This window comes from Strongylocentrotus purpuratus, unplaced genomic scaffold (genome assembly GCF_000002235.5).
Source record: "Strongylocentrotus purpuratus isolate Spur 01 unplaced genomic scaffold, Spur_5.0 spur5_scaffold_14, whole genome shotgun sequence".
NCBI classification, from domain to species: domain Eukaryota; kingdom Metazoa; phylum Echinodermata; class Echinoidea; order Camarodonta; family Strongylocentrotidae; genus Strongylocentrotus; species Strongylocentrotus purpuratus.
Genome location: NW_022145599.1, coordinates 27,663,180 through 27,689,782, shown reverse-complemented (window position 1 = coordinate 27,689,782; position 26,603 = coordinate 27,663,180). Strand labels below are relative to the sequence as shown.

Sequence of the window (26,603 nt, the reverse complement as noted above, 5' to 3'; positions counted from 1 at the left end):
TAAAATGGATTGAAACCGGCTTTGCGTGTGATGAATGCTTCGCAAAAGCTCCATGAAACGGACCCTTCTTTTACTTTTGCAATGCATATTGGCACGAACTTAGATCAAGATCTATCGGCAGATGTTGTTTTTTTGTTTTTGAGAGTTAATTTTCGTCTTCATGTCAACAATGCAAGATAAAATTGTCGGTAAGATCGATCGAGATTCAATTGTATTGAAATTGCCGACCAATTATTCGCACACGTATGGTATCCTCCATCGCTCAAACCATTTTTTAACATGTAAACCTATGGGGTAACCATGGAGACTGACCTATTTTTTTAATAACCATGGTTATTAAAAATATTGAAATGTTTTATGCATGGTTACCGGGAATTTTACAGGAACAGTTGAAGTTTATGAATGCAATTCGACCAATCAGATGGCTGGATTTCTTAAGTGAGGTATATAAATTTCACTATTATATGAACCCTGCACATTTACCTCCATTTAATTCAAACAGTCAAACCATTTACACTCCAAGAGAAATATTTCAAATGACAGATGAACCCAAAACAAGATACCGATTCCTATTACTTCTTTGGGGAAACAATGTTTTGTCCCCCCCCCCCCCCCCCCCCCCCTCTCTCTCTCTCTCTCTCTCCCTCCCTCTCTCTGTCTACCTCTATCTCTCTCTATTTTTCCCTCCATCCCTCCATCTCTCCCTCTCTGTGTGAATATCTCTCTCTCTCTCTCTATCTCTTCCTCTCCCTCCCTCCCTCTCCCTCCCTCCCTCTCCCTCCCTCCCTCTTTCTCTCCCTTCCTCTTTCTCTCCCTCCCTCTTTCTCTCCCTCCCTTCCTCCCTCTTTCTCTCTCATTCTCTCTCATTCCTGCGCTCGATGTGCCTTTTGTACCCAATGCATGAATTATTCATCAGGAAAGTGTCAAATATTGTGTTGTCTGTTGGCCACCCCACAATCACCTTCTTGTGTCAATATTTGTCAGAAGTAGCCTGCTAAGCTTGCTCTAAAGCCAGATATATTGCTATTGAAGTCAATTCTTCTATTATTCCCAGTGAGATGTTTGTGTTGCCCGCAAAATGGAACTGAAGGAGGAGGTCGAGAGCTGGGCTTTCCTTTTCAAACAGTTAAATTGTTTTCGGTACGAAGATAAAAGAACCAGCCTGGTGGAAAACAGAAAGAATGTGAATTGGAATAACTATTAAAGAGAGAAAGTTTCACAGTATGTGAGTATTTCTTGAGGAGCTTCTGTTGATGTAGGAGTGTCACCGGCAGTACCAACTACCAGCACCCTTTGATACCAGGGAAGGGGTACCAGCGCTTCAGCAGAGGCACAAATGAACCCACCAGCATGTCATTTTAACTACTACTACCTCAAAGGAAACCACCCTATCAAATACCACCTCCTTCTGTTAATACACACAAACAAAGTTAGTTAAGATTTGCTTGTGCAACACTATAAATCAAACTCCACATGGCAAGAAGTTGTCAGAAGTTATGCCAAGGAATTAGAGTCTCTGATACTGGTGTCCTTGGTTGTTCTTGTCCTTTTGCAAGGTGAGTTAACAGGTGCGCCTTGCAGAAAAGAGAATTTTCGAGAGTGACTCCAGGAGAGTGTCAAAATAAAATTATTGTTGGTTCACAATCTCAGCCATTTTTATACAGAAAAAAAAAAATTCTTTCAACAGGTTGCTTCTCATGTTTTTTTTTATCCTCCCCCCTCGCCCAAGCTGTCTCTCCCCTTCCCCCTGAAAATACTCTGAGTTGCTTACTCTACATGTACATGTAGCTGAAGCACTCTATTCTTGTGACTTTTACTGAATGAAGAGACGATTTTATACAGTTTATCTATGATTTTGATTTTTAGGTCTTCAGTTGGACTTTTTTGCCAGTGGAACAGAAAGTTGTAATGCTTTTAGTGTTCAGGTGTGCATGTAAATCATCTGAGATGTTTTCAGAACATAGATTACAAAGCATAGTGGAAGAAACATTTTAAAAGGCATCAATACAATCACTATTCAGGAGATGAAAGTCATTTTGTTTTCTTCTCTCTCTTCTGTTTTCAGAAACTAGCTGAAATGGCCCAAGTACTTGAAGCAAGAGAATCCCAGATAATTCACCTCAGTCAACAGAACGGGGAACTGCAGGAGTCTGTTACAGATTTCAAAAGGTAAGTTTACTTCAAGGAACTGTCTTGATTTGAAAGTGCATGTTGAAAATCAGTTCCAACGGTGTTAAGAAATCAGATTGGCATCAAAAGTGGTATTGGATTTCATTCAATGTACCCCTCTTGTATGTATATGAAGTCTTTTTGCTGAAAGTGAATGACGTCCTTTACATGATCTATGAGATGTTGACATTGCTGAACACTTCCTGGGATAGCTTCAAGGAGCTGCTGAAAGGGCTTAGCACTTTCAACATTCAAGGTTCAAGAGATGTTTTTTTTATATACCTGTATATTCCAAGCCAAATTGATTAACAACATTATTACATTCATGACCACTGACCTTGACAAAATGTTGCATAGTGTCTGTAATCAAATGATTTATATGAATTTACTCAATTGTAATATATTCACCTTTAAAAATACATTGTATCATTTGACATGAAACGACAGCTGATAACAGACTTTTTGTTGTTGAAAGTTTCAAAATATTCAGGAGGTATCTCAACAAATCAGATATCGTGTAAGCTACACAAAGAAAAAAAAGGGAAGGGGAGGGAGAAATGCATTTTAATAGTTGAATCAGGGAGGTGGGAGGGACGCTATCATACTTTGTTGGGAAGTTACTGGTATGCACTTTGCCATTTTGGGGGATAACAAACAAAAACATTTTATAAAGGCGGTATAGCCAGTATTCCCTCCCATCTCCCTGGTTAAATGGTGAAATCCTGCATTTGAAATTAGCAGTGTGGGAGACAAATTTGTTTGTATATATAGCTCTTCGATCCCTTGACAGGCAAATTACTTGTTGATGAAAATAATCTAAAATTTAAAGATCAACCTGCAGCTAACACTTATCTAAGCTTTATCTTCATGCATACTTGAACTACCGGTATGAATGTTTCTGATTTAATAGTATTATTGTTTCAATCGAAGAGTATGCTACATGTATTTGTATTTTGTTCAGAATTTTGAGTTCAGAACTATAGATTTTAAACAACTATGTTCTACATGTATACTTTTCAGGTATTTATATGTAGGGATTAGGCAAGCACAGATTCTACTTAAAAACTATCAATAATGAATTGCATTATCACACAAGCTCAGAAAACATGACTTTGCCATCACTGCCTTAGAAAGGTACTCCATATGTACATGTATCTCCTGATTCTTTTGGGGGGGACATGTATTTTGTTGTTATTGTTTTTGTTATTGTTGCTTCATATCACCTTCTGTAATTTGTTTGTTGAAATTTCATGAAAAACCACCAATAAGAAAAACACTCTATTATGATGGAATCTATTTGTACTTGCATGTAAATCTGTTCTACTGTATATATATGTGATGGCTGTATATGACTATAGTACATAATCCATGTACAGTGTAAGTTGTTCATCTGTGTCATATGGAGCAACGAGCCTTGACTTAGCCGACCTCTTGAAGTCTTGGCTAACTTGATTACACCAGCTAGATGCTTGAATTTGTTCTTGAAAGTTGAACTGGTATTTTCTATTCTTAACTTGTCATGCATCGATCGCTAATTTTTATGCCTCCGCCACCGAAGGTGGTGCCGGAGGCATCATGTTTTCGGGTTGTCCGTCCGTACGTCCGTCCCGTTTGACCGTTATCACAATATCTCAAGAACCATTTAAGATTTAAACTTAAGACTCGGGAATAGTATTTATCACCATAGGAAGACGATCTGATTAGATTTTGGAGTACGTAGGTCAAAGGTCACAGGTCACAGAGGTCAACTTATGAAATTCCTTGTATTGAGTTTGTTAGCGCGATATCTCAAGAACCATTTGAGATTTAAACTTCAAACTTAAGGATAGTATGTATCACCATAGGAAGACGATCTGATTAGATTTTGGAGCACGTATGTCAAAGGTCAAGGGTCACAGAGGTCAACTTATGAAATTCCATACATTGAGATTGTTATCATGATATCTCAAGAACCACTGGAGATTTAAACTTCAAACTTAGTGATAGTGTGTATCACTATAGGAAAACAATCTGATTAGATTTTGGAGCACGTAGGTCAAAGGTCAAGGGTCATAGAGGTCAACTTATGAAATTCCATACATTGAGATTGTTATCATGATATCTCAAGAACCACTGGAGATGTAAAAACTTCAAACTTAAGGATAGTATGTATCACCATAGGAAGACGATCTGATTAGATTTTGGAGCACGTAGGTCAAAGGTCAAGGGTCACAGAGGTCAACTTATGAAATTCCATACATTGAGATTGTTATCATAATATCTCAAGAACCACTGGAGATTTAAACTTCAAACTTAATGATAGTGTGTATCACCATAGGAAGACAATCTGATTAGATTTTGGAGCACGTAGGTCAAAGGTCAAGGGTCACAGAGGTCAACTTATGAAATTCCATACATTGAGATCGTTTCGCGATATCTCAAGAACCACTGGAGAATATTCACTTCAAACTTAGTGATAGTGTGTATCACTATAGGAAAACAATCTGATTACATTTTGGAGCACGTAGGTCAAAGGTCAAGGGTCATAGAGGTCAACTTATGAAATTCCATACATTGAGATTGTTATCATGATATCTCAAGAACCACTGGAGATGTAAAAACTTCAAACTTAAGGATAGTATGTATCACCATAGGAAGACGATCTGATTAGATTTTGGAGCACGTAGGTCAAAGGTCAAGGGTCACAGAAGTCAACTTATGAAATTCCATACATTGAGATTGTTATCATAATATCTCAAGAACCACTGGAGATTTAAACTTCAAACTTAATGATAGTGTGTATCACCATAGGAAGACAATCTGATTAGATTTTGGAGCACGTAGGTCAAAGGTCAAGGGTCACAGAGGTCAACTTATGAAATTCCATACATTGAGATCGTTATCGCGATATCTCAAGAACCACTGGAGAATATTCACTTCAAACTTAGTGATAGTGTGTATCACTATAGGAAAACAATCTGATTACATTTTGGAGCACGTAGGTCAAAGGTCAAGGGTCATAGAGGTCAACTTATGAAATTCCATACATTGAGATTGTTATCATGATATCTCAAGAACCACTGGAGATGTAAAAACTTCAAACTTAAGGATAGTATGTATCACCATAGGAAGACGATCTGATTAGATTTTGGAGCACGTAGGTCAAAGGTCAAGGGTCACAGAAGTCAACTTATGAAATTCCATACATTGAGATTGTTATCATAATATCTCAAGAACCACTGGAGATTTAAACTTCAAACTTAATGATAGTGTGTATCACCATAGGAAGACAATCTGATTAGATTTTGGAGCACGTAGGTCAAAGGTCAAGGGTCACAGAGGTCAACTTATGAAATTCCATACATTGAGATCGTTATCGATTGTTTAAATTGCTCTATGGCGGAGGCATCATTTTCGACTGCGCGCAGTCAAAATTCCATCTAGTTATGACTGGTTTCATGAAAAAGACACAGGTACAACATGTACACATGTACATGTAGCCTTTATTACTAGTATTCTGAGACCCCCCCCCCCCCTCAGATACATGTACATGACAACACATACATGTACATTTACAAAGTATACTTTAACATTTAGAATGATTAATATTATTCATACATAAATATTTAAATTAAATATACAGTTGTCAATGAGATGATATGATCATATAGTTAAAATTTAAAAGTATGATTTATTGTTCTAAAAAATTTAGTGTTGAGTTTATAAAGGTTAAGCTTAATGTATTGACCCACTCACTGATTAATGAGCAATGAGTAACTTAAAATGTGTTCATGTACTGTACATGTACATAGTTGTAACCATGTGAAAGAAGAATTTCCACTTAATGTGGACAAAACAAATCAATCAATCAATCAATTTATGATGGGCCTAATTTATGAGATTCATCATTATAGATTATTTCTGACAGCAGAAAACAACCTGCCAAGTCGCAGTGCTACTACATGTATGATACAAATTAAATTTTCAAGGTCAAATATATTTGAAAATGATTGATGAGAACAAACTCATCCCATGGTCTCCAAAAAGCATACAGAGTTTATATAGTATGCTCTATGAGAATGCAAAAATGCGAACCTCTGAGTGTGGATCATATTATGCTTAGAGCATGATCTAACTGCTGTATCTTGAAGGTCTTCACATATTGTGAATTAGTGAAGCTTTCAAACGGCAAAACAACATGTTTTCTTTTAGGGTTTCAGGTTTTCCCCTTCCCCCCACCAGTTGTAGAATTAGAACTGAAATTCCTCACAACCACTGTTGCTTGGTAATTTTTATTACCAGAGCCTTTTTTTTCAAGTTTTTTTTTTCCTCTTTTTAAGCTCCTTGGAGCTAAACTCAGAGCTAAACTATTTTTCCACTACCGGTATTTTTTATATGTAACTGGAACTTTTAATGGTTTCAAAGCTTATTTTCCTTTTTAAAATTCCTGATATCAAGTGCAATGGGGTCATTTAAAAAAAAGTGAACACAATACATGTGCCCACTTATGCAGAAATATGTGCAGAAATGTTTGCTTTGATTGATTGATTTTATTTGCCAAGTCTCCAACCTACAACAATATGAAAGAATAACAGATCAAAATTAGGTCAGCTTGACTAGATAATCCACAAAAGCTCAAGAGCTTATTTCTAGTGGGGTGCTTGGATGCTTTACTGGACAAAGTGCCTTCAAATTCCTGTTTAAGAAAATTATCTTATGCAAAAGAAATGAAATTGACAAATAGAGTATGGGTTGGTGATGTAAGAAACATATATCCTACATAGACGCCAGCTCAGTGTAAAGATTATTATTATTATTTTATTTCATTTTATTTATTTTATTTGTTTACTGGAGCTATTGTAAAGATTTACATTTTTTCCTTGTGATTATTATGTTTTTCAATGTTGACCCGAGATTGTTTTTATTGGGGGGGGGGGGGGGGGGTAGGGGGGAGAAGTTTGCTTTGAGCTTTCGAGAGCCAAGTTGCTCACAGCTCCCATGTATCTTTCACAGACCCAGCCTGAGATATCTTAGGTACTGTGGTCCGTCATCAACAGCTTAAAATCAATAACGATATTAAGATGTATTCCTTTTTTTGTTTTTTTTGTTATTCCAGTCAGGTAGCAGTGTCCGAGGAGAAGAGGAAGAACGAGACGTACGATCTTCACAACCTGACCGATGAGTTCACACAGAGGATCAGCTCCATGGAGAAGAAATTACAACTGGCTAACAGAGAGAGGGACCAGTTCAAGAAAGATTCACAGAAGATGCAAAAGGCTCTGAATGACATGTAAGTAAAAGGAGAAATCGTCTGTCCGGAGTCAGAAGGGCATATAGTCATATACTTTAAAGGTACTATGTCCCATTTTTTTCGAAGCAGTAGATGAGGTTCAAGTCCCGCTGGTTCCAATTTTTTTTTTGACTTCGTTTTTCAATACAGATCGATCAATCGATCTTATTTACTGGGTGTAAGCCACAAATATGTTTAAATAATATGTCCCATTTGCAGGCCAAAAAAATGAAAAGGTTCATTAGGTCATTGATGTAGACAAATGCTCATGTACCCTTTTACAGCTCATTTTATTTTATACCAAAGAAGAAAAAAAAGCCAGTAAGTCTAGCAAGTAAACAGGGGGGTGTTTCATAAAGCATGACTTTACGAACGACTTGTATATGAAAAGCCAAATGGGATGCTCAATCATTATTAACTGCATCAACTCAAGGTGAACTGTGCAGATGTAGATTAGCATTCTTATTATAACAAGCATTTTTAATGCAATGTATATTTTTTGGTATAATTTAATTGAGGTTATTGGAAATATCAGGAAAAACTCTGGGCGTCCTATCTGGCACTTCATATCCAAGTCGTTCGTAAAGTCATGCGTAACTTTACAAACTGCTTTATGAAACACCCCCCAGGTTTCCTTGCATAATTTGAATATTAGGATACTGCTAATGTTTAAATTTCACAGATAGGACATACATGACATATTCATAATTCCTGCAAAGTTCTTCAGAATTTGATGTTGGCTGCAAAAGGGACATACCGTAGTATCTTTAAAGGTAAAGACCAGTATTGGCAACGCCCCAATTTCAAAAAATGAAATGGAAGCTCTCATTACCAATCATGTGAAAGAATATGTTTTGACTAATACATGATGATAAAAAATTTGCCGGGAAACCCCCTACTAATTCATATATTTGGTAAATTTATTTCTCTCATGGTCTGGTGAGAGAGATAGGGTAGTCCCATATACATCTTTCTGTGTATAGTGCTTGTAACTTTACGAAGAATGAGCCAAATTTCTTATCATTTTGATGATTCCAGAACCTTGCAGATGCTAGATGCTAGATGATCGACCTTTTCTGATCGATTCCACAACGTTTCTTTCACAATGCAATCGCATGACCATTACTGGTCTTTACCTTTAACACAAGTTCTGGCTCTGAACAAATAAAAATTTCATATTCTTCTTTTCCTTGAGGGTACATACATTGTAATCTAAATATTCTGCTATGATGTGATCAATTCACTTGCTATCAGCTGAGAGCCAGAGCCAAAATCATATCCTTTCAAGGAGAGTTAACACCCTTTTATATTGTTCCTCAATGCAGACATTGTATCATAGCTCCTGAATGAGAAACTATCAATTATGTAAGGGGTCATTCACTACAAAGATATATGTATGTCTCAAACCAGTACTTTATGATATCCTAAAAAAAAAAAAGAGTGATTTTAAGGCGGCATCCTTAGTTTTAGGCTGTCATTTCACCATGGATCCCTTGTTATTGTCATTCCCTCTGTAATTACGTGTACAGTACATGTAGTAATCTCATATCAGTTAAATCAGTTCAACCTCATTCAATAATCGATTTGTGTGAATTCACTAGTAAAATGCTGTTTGAGCTGGTTTCCGTTGATTAGTGGGGAGAAACTGGGTCAATTGGGGGACAGTGCATACCATTCAACATCAGTGTAGTGATTTTACCAGTATGGCTATTGACATTTCCATCTGTACGTCATTGAATGAATGTTTCTTTAGCTATTGTGTTGAGCTTATTCAATGATCGACCTTGTTCATAAGTACTTTGAGTGGAGAGGAGAGTTGTTAAAATACATTAGGTAGCTAAGATGTTTGCAGACATGTCTTTTCACTCACCCCATGACCTTTCTAATTCTTTCTTCTTTTCTCTCTCTCTCTCTCTCTTCCTCATTATATATATATTCTCTTCCTTCTCTCCTTTTTTTTCTCTCTCTTTTTTTTTCTCTCTATTTTTTTATATCATTTTCTTTCTTCCTTTATCATCTTTTTTTTTCTTTCTTTCTTTTATTCACTGTTTCCCTCTCTTTATTCTCTCATTTCTTTCTCTCTTTCTCTCTCTCTCTCTTCCTTTTCCTCTTTTTTCTTCTTTTCTTCTTTTTTCTTCTTTTCTTCTTTATCATTATTATACTTTCTGTCTTGCTCTTTCTTCTTTTAATTGCTCACATTTTTTTCTTTATACATGTGTCTCAAATTTTTATTTTTATTAAACTCTTTGTTCAATTTTGACTCAAAAATCTCTCTACTATTTTCACTTATTCATTAATTTATTTTTCATTTTGCTTTCTCTTGACCTCTCCCTTTTCCATGCGTCTTTTATTTGACCATCTCTCTCTCTCTCTCTCTCTCTCTCTATCTCCTCCTCTTCTCTCCTATCTCTCCCCCTTTCTCTCCCCTCCTATCTCCTCCTCCCTCCCTCTCTCCTTCCTTCCCTCTCTCCTTCCCTTCCTCTCTCTGTGTAGTGAGAAGAGTGATGTAACAGGCAAGGTGCTAGCTGAGAAAGATGAGCAGATCTCGGAGCTGATGGTGGAGGGCGAGAAGCTCTCCAAGCAGCAGCTCCAGAATTCAAACGTCATCAAGAAACTACGAGCCAAGGAGAAGGAAACAGATAGACTACTCAATTCACAAAAGTAAGTGATATACCGTAATACGTGGGGGCAAGCCCAAGGTACATGCCATACGTTACCAAGTATTGTTAATTTGTATTATAAAATTGTGAACATAAATCGAAATGAAAATGTAATTTCATTTGATGTTTTGCCTGATTCAAGCTCTTGTAGGGCTATCAGTTTGATATGGTCATCAAGATATACTGAAATCTGAGATGTGGTCAGTGACGTATTTGATAAAATAGCTTTGACTTGCCCACAGAGAAAAATAGTTTTGATAAATGTCTGTTTTGTGTCGCTGTTAGCATCTATTGTGTTATTTTGCAACTATTTGCGATTCTTTTTTTTTTTTTTGTAATACTGCTCTCTTCTATTTTGTCATGTAAACTTCCTTCCTTGTTTTCAAAGTCTCTCTGAAAATTGAATCTGCTTGTTGTAGCAGCATTCTAAGATACATGTCCTTCTTGTTCTGGGCATGACTGCAGGAAATGTTATGTATTCTAATATCTTATTTTTAGAAGCAAAGGCGTGTTTCAATTTCTTTTTTAAATAGAAATTTTGTGGAAGAGATTATTGAAGGGATAATTATTGAAGGGATACTTGACTTTAGAGTTTAGTATAGTTTTCTTAAAAACAAAATGGAAAACTATTTAAAGGACATGTACCACATTGCACAGCAAGAATAATTATGTGCATGTAGAGACATGTATGTATTATATATATATATTAGTTAATCATTTGATTACAGCTGTCATGTACCTGTATGTACATGTATAGACCTAATATATTTTGTAACTCTAATGTGTGATGTGCCTAATCCCTTGTTAATGTTACTCTATGCATTTTGAGTCTGGAGTCTAATCATTTAAATCAATATGTTCAGAGGCTGAGTTTCCCAGCTGTGTTTATATTTTGGTACGAGTCGGCACTCAATATTGTAGGTGCTTCTCTCTCCAACCATTTTACTCTTTTTCTACCTCTTTATCTATTTCCCTCTCTCACCCCTACCTCTATCTCTCTCTCTCTCTCTCTCTCTCTCTCTTTCTCTCTCCATCGCCTCCCCCTCCCTCCCCACTCCCCTCTCCCCTCTCTCTCTATCCCCTCCCCACTCCCCTCTCTTTCTGTCCCCTCCCCCTCCCCCCACTCCACTTCCTCCCTACTCTCCTCTCTCTCCACTCTCCTCTCTCTCTCTCGCTATCACCTTCCCTCTCTTCCCCACCCCTCTCTTCCCCACCCCTCTCCCCTCCCCCTCTCTCTGTACATTTATCTCCTTTCCCCTTTTCCCTACTGCTAAATCGCTTTTCTTCCATCTCTCTCCCCCTACCCTCTCCCACTCTCCTCTCCCACTCTGTCTGTCTCTCTCTCTCTCTCTCGCTCTTTATCTCTCTCTCTATCTCTCTCTCTTTCTCTCTCTTTCTCTCTCTCTCTCTCTCTCTCTCTCTCTCTTTCTCTCCCTCTCTCTGTAGTATGGGAATGGGACAGGTGAAGACCCAAATGGTATTGACACCATTACATTGCTTGTTTTCAAAACACTTGAAATGTTATGAGTGAAATTCCATGCTATACCGGTATGTCAAAATTTAACCATGTACATGTACGGTATTGTACCTGTACATGCAGGTTAAATGTGAAGTAGAGAGTAGAGAAGAGGCTCCAAATCGAGGTGTGGTGAATTATGGCATTTGATTGATTTTGCTTTGTCTGTGTTCAATTTAGATTGTTTATTTGTTTTAATATTTCAGATCGATTATAAAGATTTTACACAGGTGTATGGTAATGAAAGATAATTTTTTTCTGAAGTTAAAAGTTTATTCTGTTAATGTGTAATGAATTTTTTAGTCCCAAGGCAGATATCAATATAACATAATTTAATTTTGAGTATAATTGCAACCTATAAAATTGCTGCAAAGTAAAGTAAATAATAAATCGAATATAAATCCCATTTATTGATTTATTCAGATTTAGAGACATACATGTATGGTTAATTTGTGCAAAACAAGCTAACATGCTATCGGCCGAGCTGAATCGTGATGAATTTTCAAAGAGGACTGGTTGCTTTGAAATTGTTTGTTAAATTCAAATAATAATTGAGCAGGGGAGGGGGAGGAATAGAATACACCTCCATATTTAATAACTCAATTTATGACACTATTTAACAGGGAACAGTTGGATGAAGCAGAAGCAAGAGTCTCTCATCTAGAACAAGTCTTGGATGGCAAAGAGGATGTAGAAAAGAGGCAGAAAGGTAAGACTTTTATTTGTAAAAGCCTACTATTTAATCCAGGTTTAAACCCCAATTAAGTGGGTAGAGTTAGTTCATCAAGTTGCTTAGCTTCGACCTATTCTTTCCATAAATGTTCTTTCATTCTATAACTAAAAGGACAAATAGAAGTCTTGTTTTGAAATTTCCCAATTTTATCTCACAACTGGAATCATTGTAAAAAACATTTTTGTTTTTTTGTTTACAAAATGTCACTTTGTACTCAATAAATCAGTTGTTTAATTGAGGAACAAACCCTTCTGCCTTGTATTAAACTCATTTTTAAACTTTTTTTAAAACGTTTATTTTAAGGAACTTACCGTATGAACACTACTGTTAAATAGTAAATACCACACAATTCAGCTTAAAGTTTGATTTTTATTTAAATATACATGTTCATGTATTATTGTGAATATGAGAGTTTAAGACTTAATAGATGATTAAGCCATTTTGTAGTATGACTATAGATTTGATCTGAGTATGAATAAATCAAGTGAATACCATTCATTCCACATGAACAGATGCCATCAAGACATTGAATTCTGCCGTAGAGAAACAAGAGAAGGAGATCTTGAATCTCAAGTCTGAGTTGGAAGATGGGAGGGATAAAGTACGCAGTACACAACATGCCTTGGATGCCTCATACAAGTAAGTCAAGATTCTTGTCAAAAAATAATTTGGATACACCATGATTTAAGTAAATGCAATATACTTTGTTTCCAGGAAAAGACAGATAAGATAACAGAAACTGTATTGAACAAAATTGTTGTCAAAATATTTAGAAGTAAACTGTTGATCCATATGTGCCACTGAGTTCAAGAACAACTATCATGAATTTTTACCTGAAAGTGACATTTGAGATTTTCTTTTTGTTTCTTAATAGATTGTTAATGAATGTAATATTTTATTTTCCCTGTTTTGCTTCAGGATGGGAAAATAGTCCAGGTTTGCTTTGATGTCCAAACTGTTTCATATTAGTACAAATTTAAGATAGGAAAATTTTTAAAATTTTAAGGTGTAATAACTTAAAACAAAAACAACAAAAAAGAAGATGATGTTGCATCTTAGAACATGCTGGATGTTAGTGGCTTACCCTCAAAGTTTTGTAATTATGAGGCCTTATTTAATGATAAATTCTTATCTTCTTTCTCAATTTGTAAACAGGGAGATTGCTGAGCTCCATCGCAGCATTGCCTCCAAGCAGAGTAAGGTCCAGGAGACTGCCCTCAGTGCCGAGATGAATGCCAAGGAAGAACTCAAACTGGCCCTGGATCGCTCCCAGCTAGAGGCTAGGAGACAGCACGAGGGTCTCCTTCTACAGGTGGGTTTACTTTAGGATGCTTCTTCTAGTTCAAATCTGTCTTTGATTATGCTTGAACACTCTTTTGCAAGGAAAGTTATGGAGGGTAAATGGTTGCCAATTTAAATCAACAGTGATTTAGTCACTGATTTGGACTCCTGCTACAGGTGGGTTTACTTTAGGATGCTTCTTCTTGTTCAAATCTGTCTTTGATTGTGCTTGAGCACTCTTTTGCAAGGAAAGTTATGGAGGGTAAATGGTTGCCAATTTAAATCAATGGTGATTTAATCACTGATTTGGATCATTAATTCAATAATAACCAGTGAATGATATCGATTTGTATGATTAGTTTGATTTAAATCACTATTATACTCTTTATTATTAAGTAATGAAATATTCAAATTGGCAACATTGACAAGCATAGTTCTTGCCTCCTCGTGAATATTAGCATTAGTTTCATCACATGTACAACTTTTTAAAAGCGTTTTCTTGTCTCTCTCTCTCTCTCTCTCTCTCTCTCTCTCTTGATTGACCATGGCGATCATGCTGTTCCACAACCCTCGGCTCCTAACCTTCTCTATAAGCACTAACCCCAGTTCCTTCACTCCTTTCTCTTCTTACAATTTCTGCAGACTGTCCATCCAAAGTATCCTTCTTCTTTCCCTACTCCTCCTTCCCATAATTTCCCTTTCAAAGCAAGATTCTCTAGGCCTTCATGTATATACATTGGATAGAAAAGCATTAAAATAAATTTATCAGCATTGCCTATTTCAAGAGTAAAGTTATTTACTAAGCCATTGTTAGCCTTTAGTAAGTGTTAGGATAATCATGATCTCTCTCTCTCATTTATTGTAGGTCAACGATCTTCAGTTGAGCCTGAACCGAGCCGACCAGCAGAACGCACGTAAAGAAGATTCCTTCAGACAGGAGATCTCTGACCTTCAGCAGAGGTTACAGGAATCAGAGGCACGTAACCAGGAGCTCAGTCAAAGCGTTACTGCAGGTCAGTTCCTATTGGAAAAAGAAACGTTTGCCGTACATTCAGAGGTGTCTCAACACAGCAATAGCGTCCTTTGGCAATACATTCATTTAAACTGGCCACTCTTCACCCAGGTGTTAAATGAAGTGGGTACTGGTAGGAAGGATTTCCTTGAATGCTATGAGCACTGAGATCGGTAGCCTCAACTGAGTCTGGGTAGTAATATTGGAGCACCTTGAGAACCTTATGTTATGGATATGAGCGTTAAAAAGAATATGATTCATAAAGAAGACTATATATGCCATACTCTCTTTTTAATCAGTGGCCTTCTAAATTCCCATTTCATCTTCCTAGTCTCACCTGTTGCCCCCTCAGTTGCCTTCCTCGCGCTTCCTGCTGGCATCGTACCATAAGCAGGATGCAAATACCTAAACTCCCTTCATGATGATTGTAAAACCTCTCATTTCTCCCTACTAATTAATATTCATGAGTTTCCATTAGGACAGTGTTTGATATGAAAGGCATATTTGATGGCAGGTAATTTTGTTGTGCTCACAATGCGTTTAAAGAGAGAAAGTTTCGGCAACTTCAGAGGGTCAGAGAGAAAATGCAAACAGATCGATTACACTCAAGTACAATGGAGGGATTAACAACCCTAAATCCCTTTTATTGTGTACTTCAAGTGCTGATAAACGTGGGTAAACTTGAAAGTAGGCTGCCCCTGTCAATGTGAGGACAAAATCAAACAAGGTATTATCGAGAGTCTATTGGCAAAGAAATGCAGAGGAACGCCCTTACAATGAAGTTGCATCACCAAACAAGTTATCTTAGTCCTACTGGAATTTGAGCAAATTCATTAAAAAAGGCCTTATATACATTTAGATTGGGGTTGTTTTGGATATGTTTTTCCAATTTTCTGGAAAACATAGGCATAATTTTACCAAAGATAGACAAAGAAATTTCTTGATGTATGCTAATTCTTGTGTACCAATGTAAGTATTTGAATTGTTTGATGATTTAAAGCTTGTCTGAGGCTTTCATGACACATCGTTTTTCACATCACTACAGTCTATTGGGGAAAACAAGTATGGTAAAACCGGTCACTCAAAGGTTTTTTACTTTTTTGAGGCACTTCTTGATCATTTTGAAGCGCAATTTTTTTAGGGCTTCAATATAACACCATATCACAGACACTGAGATCATGTAGGGCTGTGCATCTCAGATTTAACAGTGTTAAATGATCCATTTAAATTGTGTTTCAACAATTTCTCTTCCGATGCAGCTACCAGACCGTTGCTCCGGCAGATTGAGAATCTCCAGGCCACCTTCAACGCCCAGTCCTCGTCTTGGGAGCAGGTGGAACGGAGTCTGACGGAACGTCTGAGCGACGCCCAAAACCAGCTTGCGGTGTCTACAGAGAAGGAGCGAGGGGCGCAGGAGATGGCCATAGAAGCCAGCTCCAAGGTGGCTGCTCTTGAGTCTCAGCTAGCCATGCTGAGGCAGGAGAAGTCAAGGCTTAGTGCACTCCTGGAGATGGAGAAGGCAAGGCTGGAGAGTCTGGAAGAGAGCAAAATTAGGTAAGCAGGGTTGGGTGTCGTCAATAGACCAGTTCACGGTTAGCCCATTACTGCAATGACCCCAAATATCCACAGATCTTCAAAACATGAAGAGGTCCCACTTTGTACATTTTGAAATAATCACTCCTACAGCGATGGAGGTGCTTCTAAAATAGCCTTTGTTTCCCCTTTTCAAAGTATACTTCCACCTGTGTATCATGGAGTGCACTGCTTGTGCATGGATGAATAATGATTAGTGGAGGTGGTGGTTATTTTACCTGACTGCTAAGAAAGCATAAATGCTTGTAAGTAAGCAACCAGAAGGCCGACGGCTTTAGGTCCTCTCCGAGGGACCTGGTAATGAGGATTAATGGATTGCCAAAGGGCACTAGCGCATCGCCTTGGTTTCCAACCCGGGTCAGCGGATTACGAGACCACTGCTCTACTGACTGAGCTATTACGCCTCCATAACATAACTTTCAAGAGCACGTATCCAGAAATTTGTCTCTGTGTATTTCACAATTTGTTCTGCAATGACCTTTATCTGCTCATGCTCAGACTGCAACCGTGAACTGGCTCATTGTGCAGGAGTGAGAAGACTGCTATGTTTACTTCTGACTGAGAATCTTAGACATGCTTCTTAAGCTAAAGCGCCTGAATGTTAACTCAAAATGTTTGGTCTGAGGTTTCCTGACATAGCAACATATGTATGCCGGTTAGATTTGTTCCCTGAGATGCTACAGTTAAAACTGTCTATAGTGGCCTTTGTAGACAGGTGGTCTTTGTAGACAGATTTCTTTAGTACATGATTCAATGAGAAACCATTTTTAAGAGAAACAAAAAATGTGGCCTTTGAAAACAAGTGGTCTTCGTAGACAGGTGGTCACTAAAGCAGGTTTGACTTTTTTAACAAAACAGGCATTATACCTCATGAGATCCTGAGTCACAAAACCATTGATCGGAAAACATGTTTAAAGCTCCATGTTTATGTTACTGTTATTCCTGTATTTCACATTGGTCTCCATATCCCAAGTGTTCAATATTAAAGATTTAAGATTCAAGAAAATTTATTGTCTGATTTTAAAAATACAGAAATTCGTTCTCCACTGGTGAGTGACATACATATACAAGGAACATAAACAATATATACATTCGAGGATACAAAGAAAATACAACAATAATAATAATAACAATAATAGCAATAACAAAACTGACATGGAAATATGAAAAATTGAAGCTTGACAATGCACAGAATGCATGAAATAGATGAAATAAATGTACTCTGAACATTCATGACGTTGTCCATTCTGGTGCCATCTTTCAGGGACTTCAGCCACATGGAGAACCAGCTTCAGAACTACCTGAGATCCGTGGAGGAGGCTCAGCAGGAGAAGTCAGACCTGGAGAAACAGCTCAACATTGAGCGCATCAAGGTGGAGACAGAGAGGAAGAAGCTGAGTTTAACCCAGGAGGCACTAGAGGAAAAGGTAGGAAAAATTATTGAGAATTCAAAGCCCCACTGCACAACTTATAGATACTTGTGCCCTCTATATAGCAAAAAATGCCTAATAGTTGCCTGTTGGTCCCCCATGATCCCCTTATTCTTATGTTAATTGAGAGCTGATTTGATGAGATGATCACCTGTCAGTGACCATGCAGGGAGGTCTAATCCCCCCTGGCCAAACTAGTACAGACAGTCTTTAACTCTTTATTTGGCATGGATCAAAATCTTGGCCTGCCTACTTGTTTATCCCATTGGTTGACCAACACCTTGTCCTATCCCTTGCAAGACAGGGATTTTGTTAGGGCTGAATTGATCACATGTTGTTCCTCAAATTTGCAACAATGAGATTTTAATTTTAATGCTACACTCTTCTAATGAAAACAATATCTCTGATAAAAAATAATCAGTACTAATTTTGTTGAGAAGTTTAAAAAATAGCAAATTTTAATAGAAAAACAATTGCTAATTTAAAAGATTTTAAGGAAAATTCCTGGCGTCAAACGTAATGTGGTCATGCAACAAAAGTGGACACAACCTTTGCATAAATTGTTGCTCTTTATTTCATGCATCTGTTATATTGTTCAGGGCTATAAATAAAAAGTCATTGTGCCTGACCACAAAATGTGGAATGATTGTCCTAAAAGTGAAATAGTGTTTTATGATATAAGACCCTCAAAACATGATATCCCTGATGTTTTATTTGACAGGAGAGGCGGTTACAGCAGGCCGAAGATAACTCTGGTTCACCTAGCCCCAGCTCGAGAGCTAGCACTCCTGTCCATTCTGAAATCAGACCTTCATTTATCACTAGTATATCCAGGACACCCTCCCAGGTGAGTTAAGAGAACTTGTCTTGGTTTGAGTGTAATATGTGTAGCCAAAATAAATGTGGATGTTCACGAAGTAACAAGATGTGTCATTAGTGGAAGGGTTTCTAAGTGGTAGAAATTGATTGTGTGATTTGAATTTTTGACTGAAAGATTTAGTGCTTGTTTATATGCTTGATTGCTTCTTATGTTTATTGATTTCTTATTTCATTTTGTGTGCCCATAATTGAATTACAAAATTAATGTTTCGTTGATGGATTGGTAGAATGACGGAATTGGTAATGATTGACATTTTAGATTGGTTTGGTATTTTTAACAAATTAACTGGCATTGAATGATGGAATGGTTGATTGATTAATTGATTGATCTGTGAAATATATGACTGAATTGTACAACAACATTTTGTTTTATAATCAAACATATACAAAGTTATATAAAAGTCATCACAATATTGTTGTGGTGTAGTTATTTTGTTCTTTTTCTGTATCTTATTCTGTATTCATTGTTTGTTACGAATATGATAAATTTCTTTCAAAATCTGAAATGAGATTTTAATGAATTTGTAGTTAATGAAACAAAACTATATTTAGAGAACTTGGACACAAAGAAATTCAAAGCAACCTTCAATCATCTGGTATAGAGGCTTAAAAATGAAAGTATGAAACTTCTTTTATATATATCTACCATCCAAAAATAATAAAAAGTTGTTATATTTATCTTTTCTAGGGTGAAATCTTGGAGAGGACCATGTCAATGAGTATGACAGGCTCTGTGTATGATAACATTTTGTCAAGTTCATCAACGTCCATTATTGAGAGTCTACAATCACAGCTGAAACAGAAAGAAGGGGAAATATCACAGCTTCAGGTAGGCCCCACATGTAGACATTATCGTAGGCTTTTACATTCATATCCCGAAACCTGAAGAATGTTAGTGCATATAAGATATGTTTGTTTGTTCTTCAATTATGAGTTGTATCTTACATACCAAAGGTCTCTGCCTAGAAAAAGTTCAGTCCAGGATACGCATATTACAAATCACAGCTACCTTTATCTGTATAATAACTATGAAACTTACTATGAAATAAATCAAACAAGGGACCACAATTTTTTTGTTATGAAATTCTGCCCCCCTTTTTACTGAAGAATAAAAGGTCTAAAGCTATAGAGGAAAAGGAACACATATTATAACCTAGTCATGATTAGTATAAACAATTTTAATCTTGATTTTACTGGAGGATACCGAAATCTTGTTGCAGTAACGATTTAATCTTTAATCAGATATTAAAACTTTCTCAAATACAAAGTAAAGACATTCATTGTGAGAGCCCTGCCGTTTCATTACAATCAGAAACATTGCCAATTTGGCTTTAATATATTTTCTAGCAGTTAAGAGGCGTGACGTGCCTATTTGGGATATAGACACCTGGGCCCATATTAACAAAACCTTACTAAGCTATAGTTTGAACATATTTGTGGCTTACACCCAGTAAATAAGATCGATTGATCGATCTGCACACTGGGTGTAAGCCACAAATATGTTCAAACTATTGAAATTTCTCCCAGGAAGCATTACATTTATAAAAAAAGTTATTGTCCTATGGCTGATTAATGAATATTAATAAGTCAGACTGAATCAGGAGAGCTTGGGTATTTGTTTCTAGTTCATCGTGACTGTGCCATGGACCAGTGATGGCCTGGTGGTAGAGTTGCTGCCCGGCAAGCAGTAGATGGCAGGTTCAAATCCCGCTGGTTCCAAGATTTTTCGTGACTTGTTTTTCAATTACAGATCGATCAATCGATCTTATTTACTGGGTGTAAGCCACAAATATGTTCAAACTATTGAAATTTCCCCTAGAAGCAATACATTTATAAAAAAAAAACTTACTAAGCTAGTTATCAAGTAATTACATAGGCTACAGTGCACAGTAAGTTGACCACTAGGCTTAGGAAAGTTTTATGAATGTCTTTTATGAGCTTGGAAGATAACATGATAAAGCACTTAATTATCTGCATTAATTAAAAACATTTTTGTGTATGTTTTCATCTGTTATTCCTAGTCTGAAATCTATCAGCTAGAGAGAACGAGATCATCAATGGCCGAGGAGATCGTAACGCTGACCAATCAGACCGATAGACTGGAAGAAGAAGTCAGTTATATACCAGAACTCAGAATACAACAAAAGGTAAATCAGATGAACAAAGGGTTATTGATTACAAGACAGATTTAGATTACATGTATCACTGGAAGGCAACGCTCGAAATACATGTACACGGGGGCAACGGGCAATTTGCCCCTCGTGAGCTACAAAAATTGCCTCCTTCAGTTTGCTCACGGGGGTTATTGCAAAAATAATAATCACCCCCGTGGAATTATCTTATCTGTTATGACTTTCTCACAATAATAAGTTTCAAACCTTAAATAAATGTAATGGAACTATGGAAGTAAAATTAGCGTGCAAGATTTCTTGCTCAAATTTATCAGTGTCTGGTGGCAGCCATATTGTAAACAAATGTATGCTTATTCGCAGCACATCTCAACATCTCTATGAGTATTACCGATAAAAACAACAGAAGCTCGCAGCTCAGTGCAGCAGTCAGCAGCGGCTATACTTGTAAATTAGTATTAAAAAAGAGCCCCCATGGAAAAAAATAATAATTTGAGGCTTGCTGACGGGTTTATTTACCCAGGGTAGCCACTCTCCTTCCTTCCCACCTCTGCAATTATTTTTGCCCCCCGCACATTTGTTAGTGTGTAGATTCATTCATTGTGTGGCGTGAAAGGAAAGAAATGTGCAAAGTTCCTTGCACCAAAGCACTTCTGAACTAAAAGTGTGCCTTGTATTCTAATAGCACTCACCGTCATTCAAAGAAAACTCTGAACTCTCGACTCTGGGCAAAATGAAAAATGATTTGAGCTTTCTCATTCTGTGCATGTCAGTATGGAAATATATTGTACTGAAAATATCCACTGAAAAGGATTGCTCTTCAAATGCCCTTGTATTTGAAACATAACAAGAAATAGCTGATTAGTTTGGACCAAACTTTTAAACCACAAGTGAGTGAAGTCCCATTTACCCACTTCTGTGTGCAGTATATGTGATTTTCAGCAAGATATAGTCAGTTTCTTTTCATTTTGGTCATTCAAAAACCTCACAGTACATAGCGATTCTTCAGTCAATTTTCTTTCATAATGCTATTGCATGACCAGTACTCAACTGTGTCTTTCATGATCATGTTTCCTCTCTAGGACCTGCAACATCGTTACAATGCAGTGCTTCAGATGTATGGTGAGAAGGCTGAGGAGGTACAAGAACTTAAACTAGATTTACAGGATGTCAAGGAGATGTACAGACAACAGGTAAATAATATTTATTATAAGATGATGACGTGGATCCTAATCAAATGATTGGTCGAGAGCATACACGTGACCAGGCATTTATTTTGCCTAACGCGTAATTTGGATAATGACCGATTATTATCCAATGGTAATGACCGGTCATTAGTAAAATCATGTTATAAAACAAATAAAACATAATCTAATAAAACAAATAATATCATCATTTTGTTCGGGCATTAGTAAAATTACCCACACTCAGTACCTTCAAAACAGTCCAAACACCCTCGGCTATCGCCTTGGGCGTGTTAGAGTGTTCCAAAGGTACCTTGTGTGGGTAATTCTTACTAATGCCCTCATTGCTGTGTATTATTTGTATACTATTTTTACTTTGTAATATTTATGTTTTCATACTTTGTATGACATGGTTGTTTGAATGTTTGCGATTTGTTTGTTCGTTTGTTTACCGGACAGCTAAGAAAGCCTGTGTATGCTTGTTAGTAAGCAACCAGCGGACCGCCTGTTTTAAAGTCCTCTCTGAGAACTTGGTAATGAGGATTAATGCATTACCACAGGGCATAGCGCATCAACTTGGTTTCGAACCCAGGAACTCCTGGTTACAAGACCACTGTGCCACCACTGTGCCATTACACCACCTCATTTTTTGTTTAAATAGCCACTTTAGGTTTCAACAGATAATTGTGCACACCTGGGCCCCGTCTTACAAAGAGTTGATATCAATTGTAATTTGTTTGTGATTGATATCAATCACAACTATGTATATAAGAGAAAGGAGACTGTAAACTTGGGATTTATTGGAGGACTTGCGATTGATTTGGATCAATTGCGACTCTTTGTAAGATGGGCCCTTGTCATACCAGTATTACCTGTGAGGAGAGTTCCCATTGGCCAATCAAGTTGGTTCGCTGTTGCTCTGATGATATTACCTGAATATATTTCTAATCTATTAGAAAACAATAATAACTAGGTATGTTCCAATAACCAAAGGGAGTAAATTACATGCTAATTGTTGTTAGAAGAAATGAAGTTTTAATGTTATTTCTTGCAAACTAGATGAATGGCTTGACTGACACCTTTTTTTTCTCTTTTTTTCACAGATTGAAGATTTAATCCGGGGGTCAACATAAGGCAACCGTCCTCAATCATCCAAACTTCATTCCTGCCATAAAAGATATATCAAGACCAATTCTGCATTATACATACATATTGAGGACATGATTACTAGATGTTGACAGGCAAAGAGATTGTTCTGACTTTCTTCGCAGGGTACTGGTAGGGGTTATTTCATACTTGGAAGGCTCTTTGTTGCTTTTGCTTAATTTGTTTGATTGCCTTGATCCCTCTGGGATATTTGGACTGCGTAATAGCTCTTCAAACGTCCATCTTTTGTCTTTTCTGTTTTTGAAAGTAAGATTGGATGAATACTTGATGACAAACTGAGTGTGATAACCAAGAAGAAGTAGAATTGTCCCAACCTTACTTGCATTTGCCAAGATAATATATAAGACAAATATTCTGAGTTACAATTGGAGACACATGTAGAAGTTACCAAATATCCAACGCAGAACTGACAGAAGAATAAAGAAACTACATCAATTCAATTTCAATTCAATTTTTATTGTCCAATGGAAATTTGCTTTGCTCACATTTTGCCTACAACTTTACATAACATAATATAAATAGCATAGCAAATGTAGAGATCACGACATAGGTAGATATTATAACATGATAAATATATCTCGTTGTATCCAGGTGTTGATGATGATGATAACATTTTGTCAATGATTTGTCCTCTGTGAACAACCAATTGCAAATTTGATGTTCGGTTGTAAACTTGATATTATTCCACTGGAATATTACATATTGGTGATTATGGTGATGATGCTAATGATGACAACAGTGATGATAATGATTATGACATGCATATTTCAAGTTACAACTTAAATTTACCATTCCAATGGAATGCTAATACAACATTGATTGATGATTGGTAGTTGAATAGTGATATATTTTGACTACATTTGAAGAAAACATATAAGTGCTGCCTGTTTTCTCCTTATCAAGTTTTTTGATATAGTAAGCCACTATCGTTATTGTTGTAAGTTATCATACTGATCACTTATTTATGAAGCAAGAGTCAAACCCAATATATTCAAGACTAGACTTCACAGTCTGATTAGTCTGATAACGAGTGCAATTTGAGCAGAACTCAGTGTCAATAGGAAAAAATAGTGTTTTCGCAAAATTAAGATTATTTTTATATCATTACTAGTAAGAGTTCATCAGTTACTATCATTGGCAATATAGAATGGTGTGTATTAGTAGTAGTGTACTCAAATATGTTCATTTTCAACCGATACGTGTCGTTCTTGCTTTGTACAACGACTTGATATGAGTTCCTTCCAAGAGCTGTTTATGATGGTAGCCTCACAATTCTTTTAATTGTAGTATTTATATGAAATTATGTCCATTTTTATGCTAGTTTACTATTTGAGCTTTTTTTGTATACTCTGTATAAAAAATATGTATATTATGAATTGTAAATATAAGTCTCTATCTTGAATTTAAAAAGAATAATTATCTTTGATGTGTGATATATATACGTAGGTTGGAATTAGCAATGTCATTCTAGTTGACAATATTCTATCTCTTGCACATAGCGTGCACTTTGTTGTAGAATGGTACACTTTTGTTTTGATGCCGTGCATTGATGAAAAATAATATTCATGCGCCATGTCAAATTTATCAACCATTTAGAAAAAATACAGCCTTACAACATACAATTAATTACTGTTGTGAGTAGCATACCCAAATGTTAGGTCATGCATGTGTTGCTTTATTTTCTTCATAGACCTGTAAGAGGGTTTATTTATTATCTAATAGAATCTGGTTGAAATAAGGAAAACTATGTCCAGTTGCATTCAAATAGCTAATTTAGTCTCATTTTGCATATAATGTATGCTTGCTTTAAGAAACATAAGTAGTGTGTAATGTCATACATTTTGTCGATATTGCTTTGACATGTACATGTATTAATAACTTATTTTCCCTTAATTTGCCATTATATTTGATATGTTATTCTGTCAAAGACATTAGTGTATTTAATATTATTTCATGGGGGTTAAGAATAGTAAATATGTTTAAAAGTATAAAGCTTAAATACTTGTATCTTCACCTTTTCACTGTTTATGAAACAAATGTTGAAGTATACCTATGTCATGAATTGATTTTTATTTTACCTTACTACCAAGAAGTAAGTATATATATCCTCTTAGATAAGCAACTAGTGATCAACAGCTTTATGTCCTATCTGAGGGACTTGGTTATTGAGTATTACGGCTTGCCAAAGGGCACTAGGTCATGGACTCGGTTTTGAACCCAGTGCCTCCAGGTCATGACCCCACTGTTCTACCACTGAGTTGTTTGATGAAAAGACTGAATATTATTGTAAATTAAACATTGTCTTTTCTCTTCTCACTTTATTTGGAAAACAAATGTTTTGAAATATTATACATGTATGAGCCCTGACTCTATATAAAGATTTAGGGAATTCAGCATGTAAACAATTTTTTCTGACTATTTATGAATGTAACATCTGTTTTGGGTTAACTTGCCTTTTGAGAGATAGACAATTTTATGTTTAGAAAAGATCATCTTTAAATACTGATGTACTTGACTACATACCTTCTCCTAGGATTTTTTTCAGTTTTCTTTGCAACATTTGAAAAAATACTTTCCATTGATGAGAATTGACCTAAAGTAAATGAGAATAAACTTAATGGAAGTCATTTGAATGACATTGCACATTTACTATAATTTGAATACATATTTATTGATGTCGTATTCAGTAGAAAAATTTACATGATAGGATTTACCGCATAAATGTATTATGAAATTTGTTAAGTATAAATTTTGTTCATTCATATTGACCATCCATCAAACATAAGGATATTGATTATGTTTGTATTTCTAGCATTTTGAAAATTCCCAACAAATTCAATTCTTATCTAAGATATAATGAAGTGTTTTAAAATCATTGAGTATCATGTTATTTAAGCATTTATCATGTATTGTCTTTAGATATTAGTGCACGCAGGCTTTGAAATGTTGTTATAAGGCTGATTTGATTTGAAGAAATGTTTTGTATCGACCAAATTTTAAAAACTTAAATTTGCACACCATTTTGCTCCCAATGAGGCACCAGCGGATCATAAATGGAAAAAAAAAAGAATTTTAATAAACAAACTTGCAAACTCCCCCTCCCTCCCCTCCGCTAATCATTAAATACAACAATCAAGTGATTCACCTAATGAATGGTTTGTCATTTAGATAACCAGTTGTGTAAGCAGAACATGAAAAATTGCACAACGTTTGATTTCTTGAGATAGTTTTCGATGGCATTCTTACTGCTTCAGACAGATGAAAGTACAATTGCATTGTGTGTCTATTATGATCATATTGTAGAATGCTTTTATTATGTTCAAGAAATTCTTCTGTGATTGAAATTTTCATATTTATGTGTCTGTCTTCATTTGGTTGTTATGTGTAACAACAAAACATCAAATTAGTCCCGGTCGAATATTTTATGAATTATGGACAAAAATGCTTCACTTTTTTTTTTTTGGGGGGGGGGCCAAAATTAATTTACTACAACCACTTGTAGTTTTTGTTGAAAAATAGAAATAAAAGGAAGTGAAGGTAGGCCTACTAATGGTTTGAAGTGGAAACTATTGCTGAAATAG

At 36.2% G+C, this 26,603-nt stretch overlaps 1 protein-coding gene across 2 annotated transcripts in view; it reads left to right on the top strand.

Moving 5' to 3' along the window:
• LOC580687 (TATA element modulatory factor) overlaps positions 1–26,369 on the top strand; it is a 46,130-nt gene extending 19,761 nt beyond the window's left edge. The window contains exons 4-18 of one of the 2 annotated variants that reach the window (XM_030984622.1): positions 2,066–2,169; positions 7,265–7,438; positions 9,932–10,099; positions 12,238–12,323; positions 12,860–12,986; positions 13,503–13,645; positions 13,792–13,805; positions 14,494–14,641; positions 15,900–16,194; positions 17,498–17,660; positions 18,385–18,510; positions 19,231–19,371; positions 20,564–20,689; positions 21,754–21,864; positions 22,959–26,369. In XM_030984622.1, the coding sequence (XP_030840482.1) occupies positions 2,066–2,169; positions 7,265–7,438; positions 9,932–10,099; positions 12,238–12,323; positions 12,860–12,986; positions 13,503–13,645; positions 13,792–13,805; positions 14,494–14,641; positions 15,900–16,194; positions 17,498–17,660; positions 18,385–18,510; positions 19,231–19,371; positions 20,564–20,689; positions 21,754–21,864; positions 22,959–22,988 (1,956 nt within the window). In that variant the 3' untranslated portion in view covers positions 22,989–26,369. Of the gene's footprint in view, positions 1–2,065; positions 2,170–7,264; positions 7,439–9,931; positions 10,100–12,237; positions 12,324–12,859; positions 12,987–13,502; positions 13,660–13,791; positions 13,806–14,493; positions 14,642–15,899; positions 16,195–17,497; positions 17,661–18,384; positions 18,511–19,230; positions 19,372–20,563; positions 20,690–21,753; positions 21,865–22,958 lie in introns of both variants that reach the window. The other variant, XM_030984621.1, reaches the window with a different exon arrangement.
• The last annotated feature ends 234 nt before the right edge of the window (positions 26,370–26,603 follow it).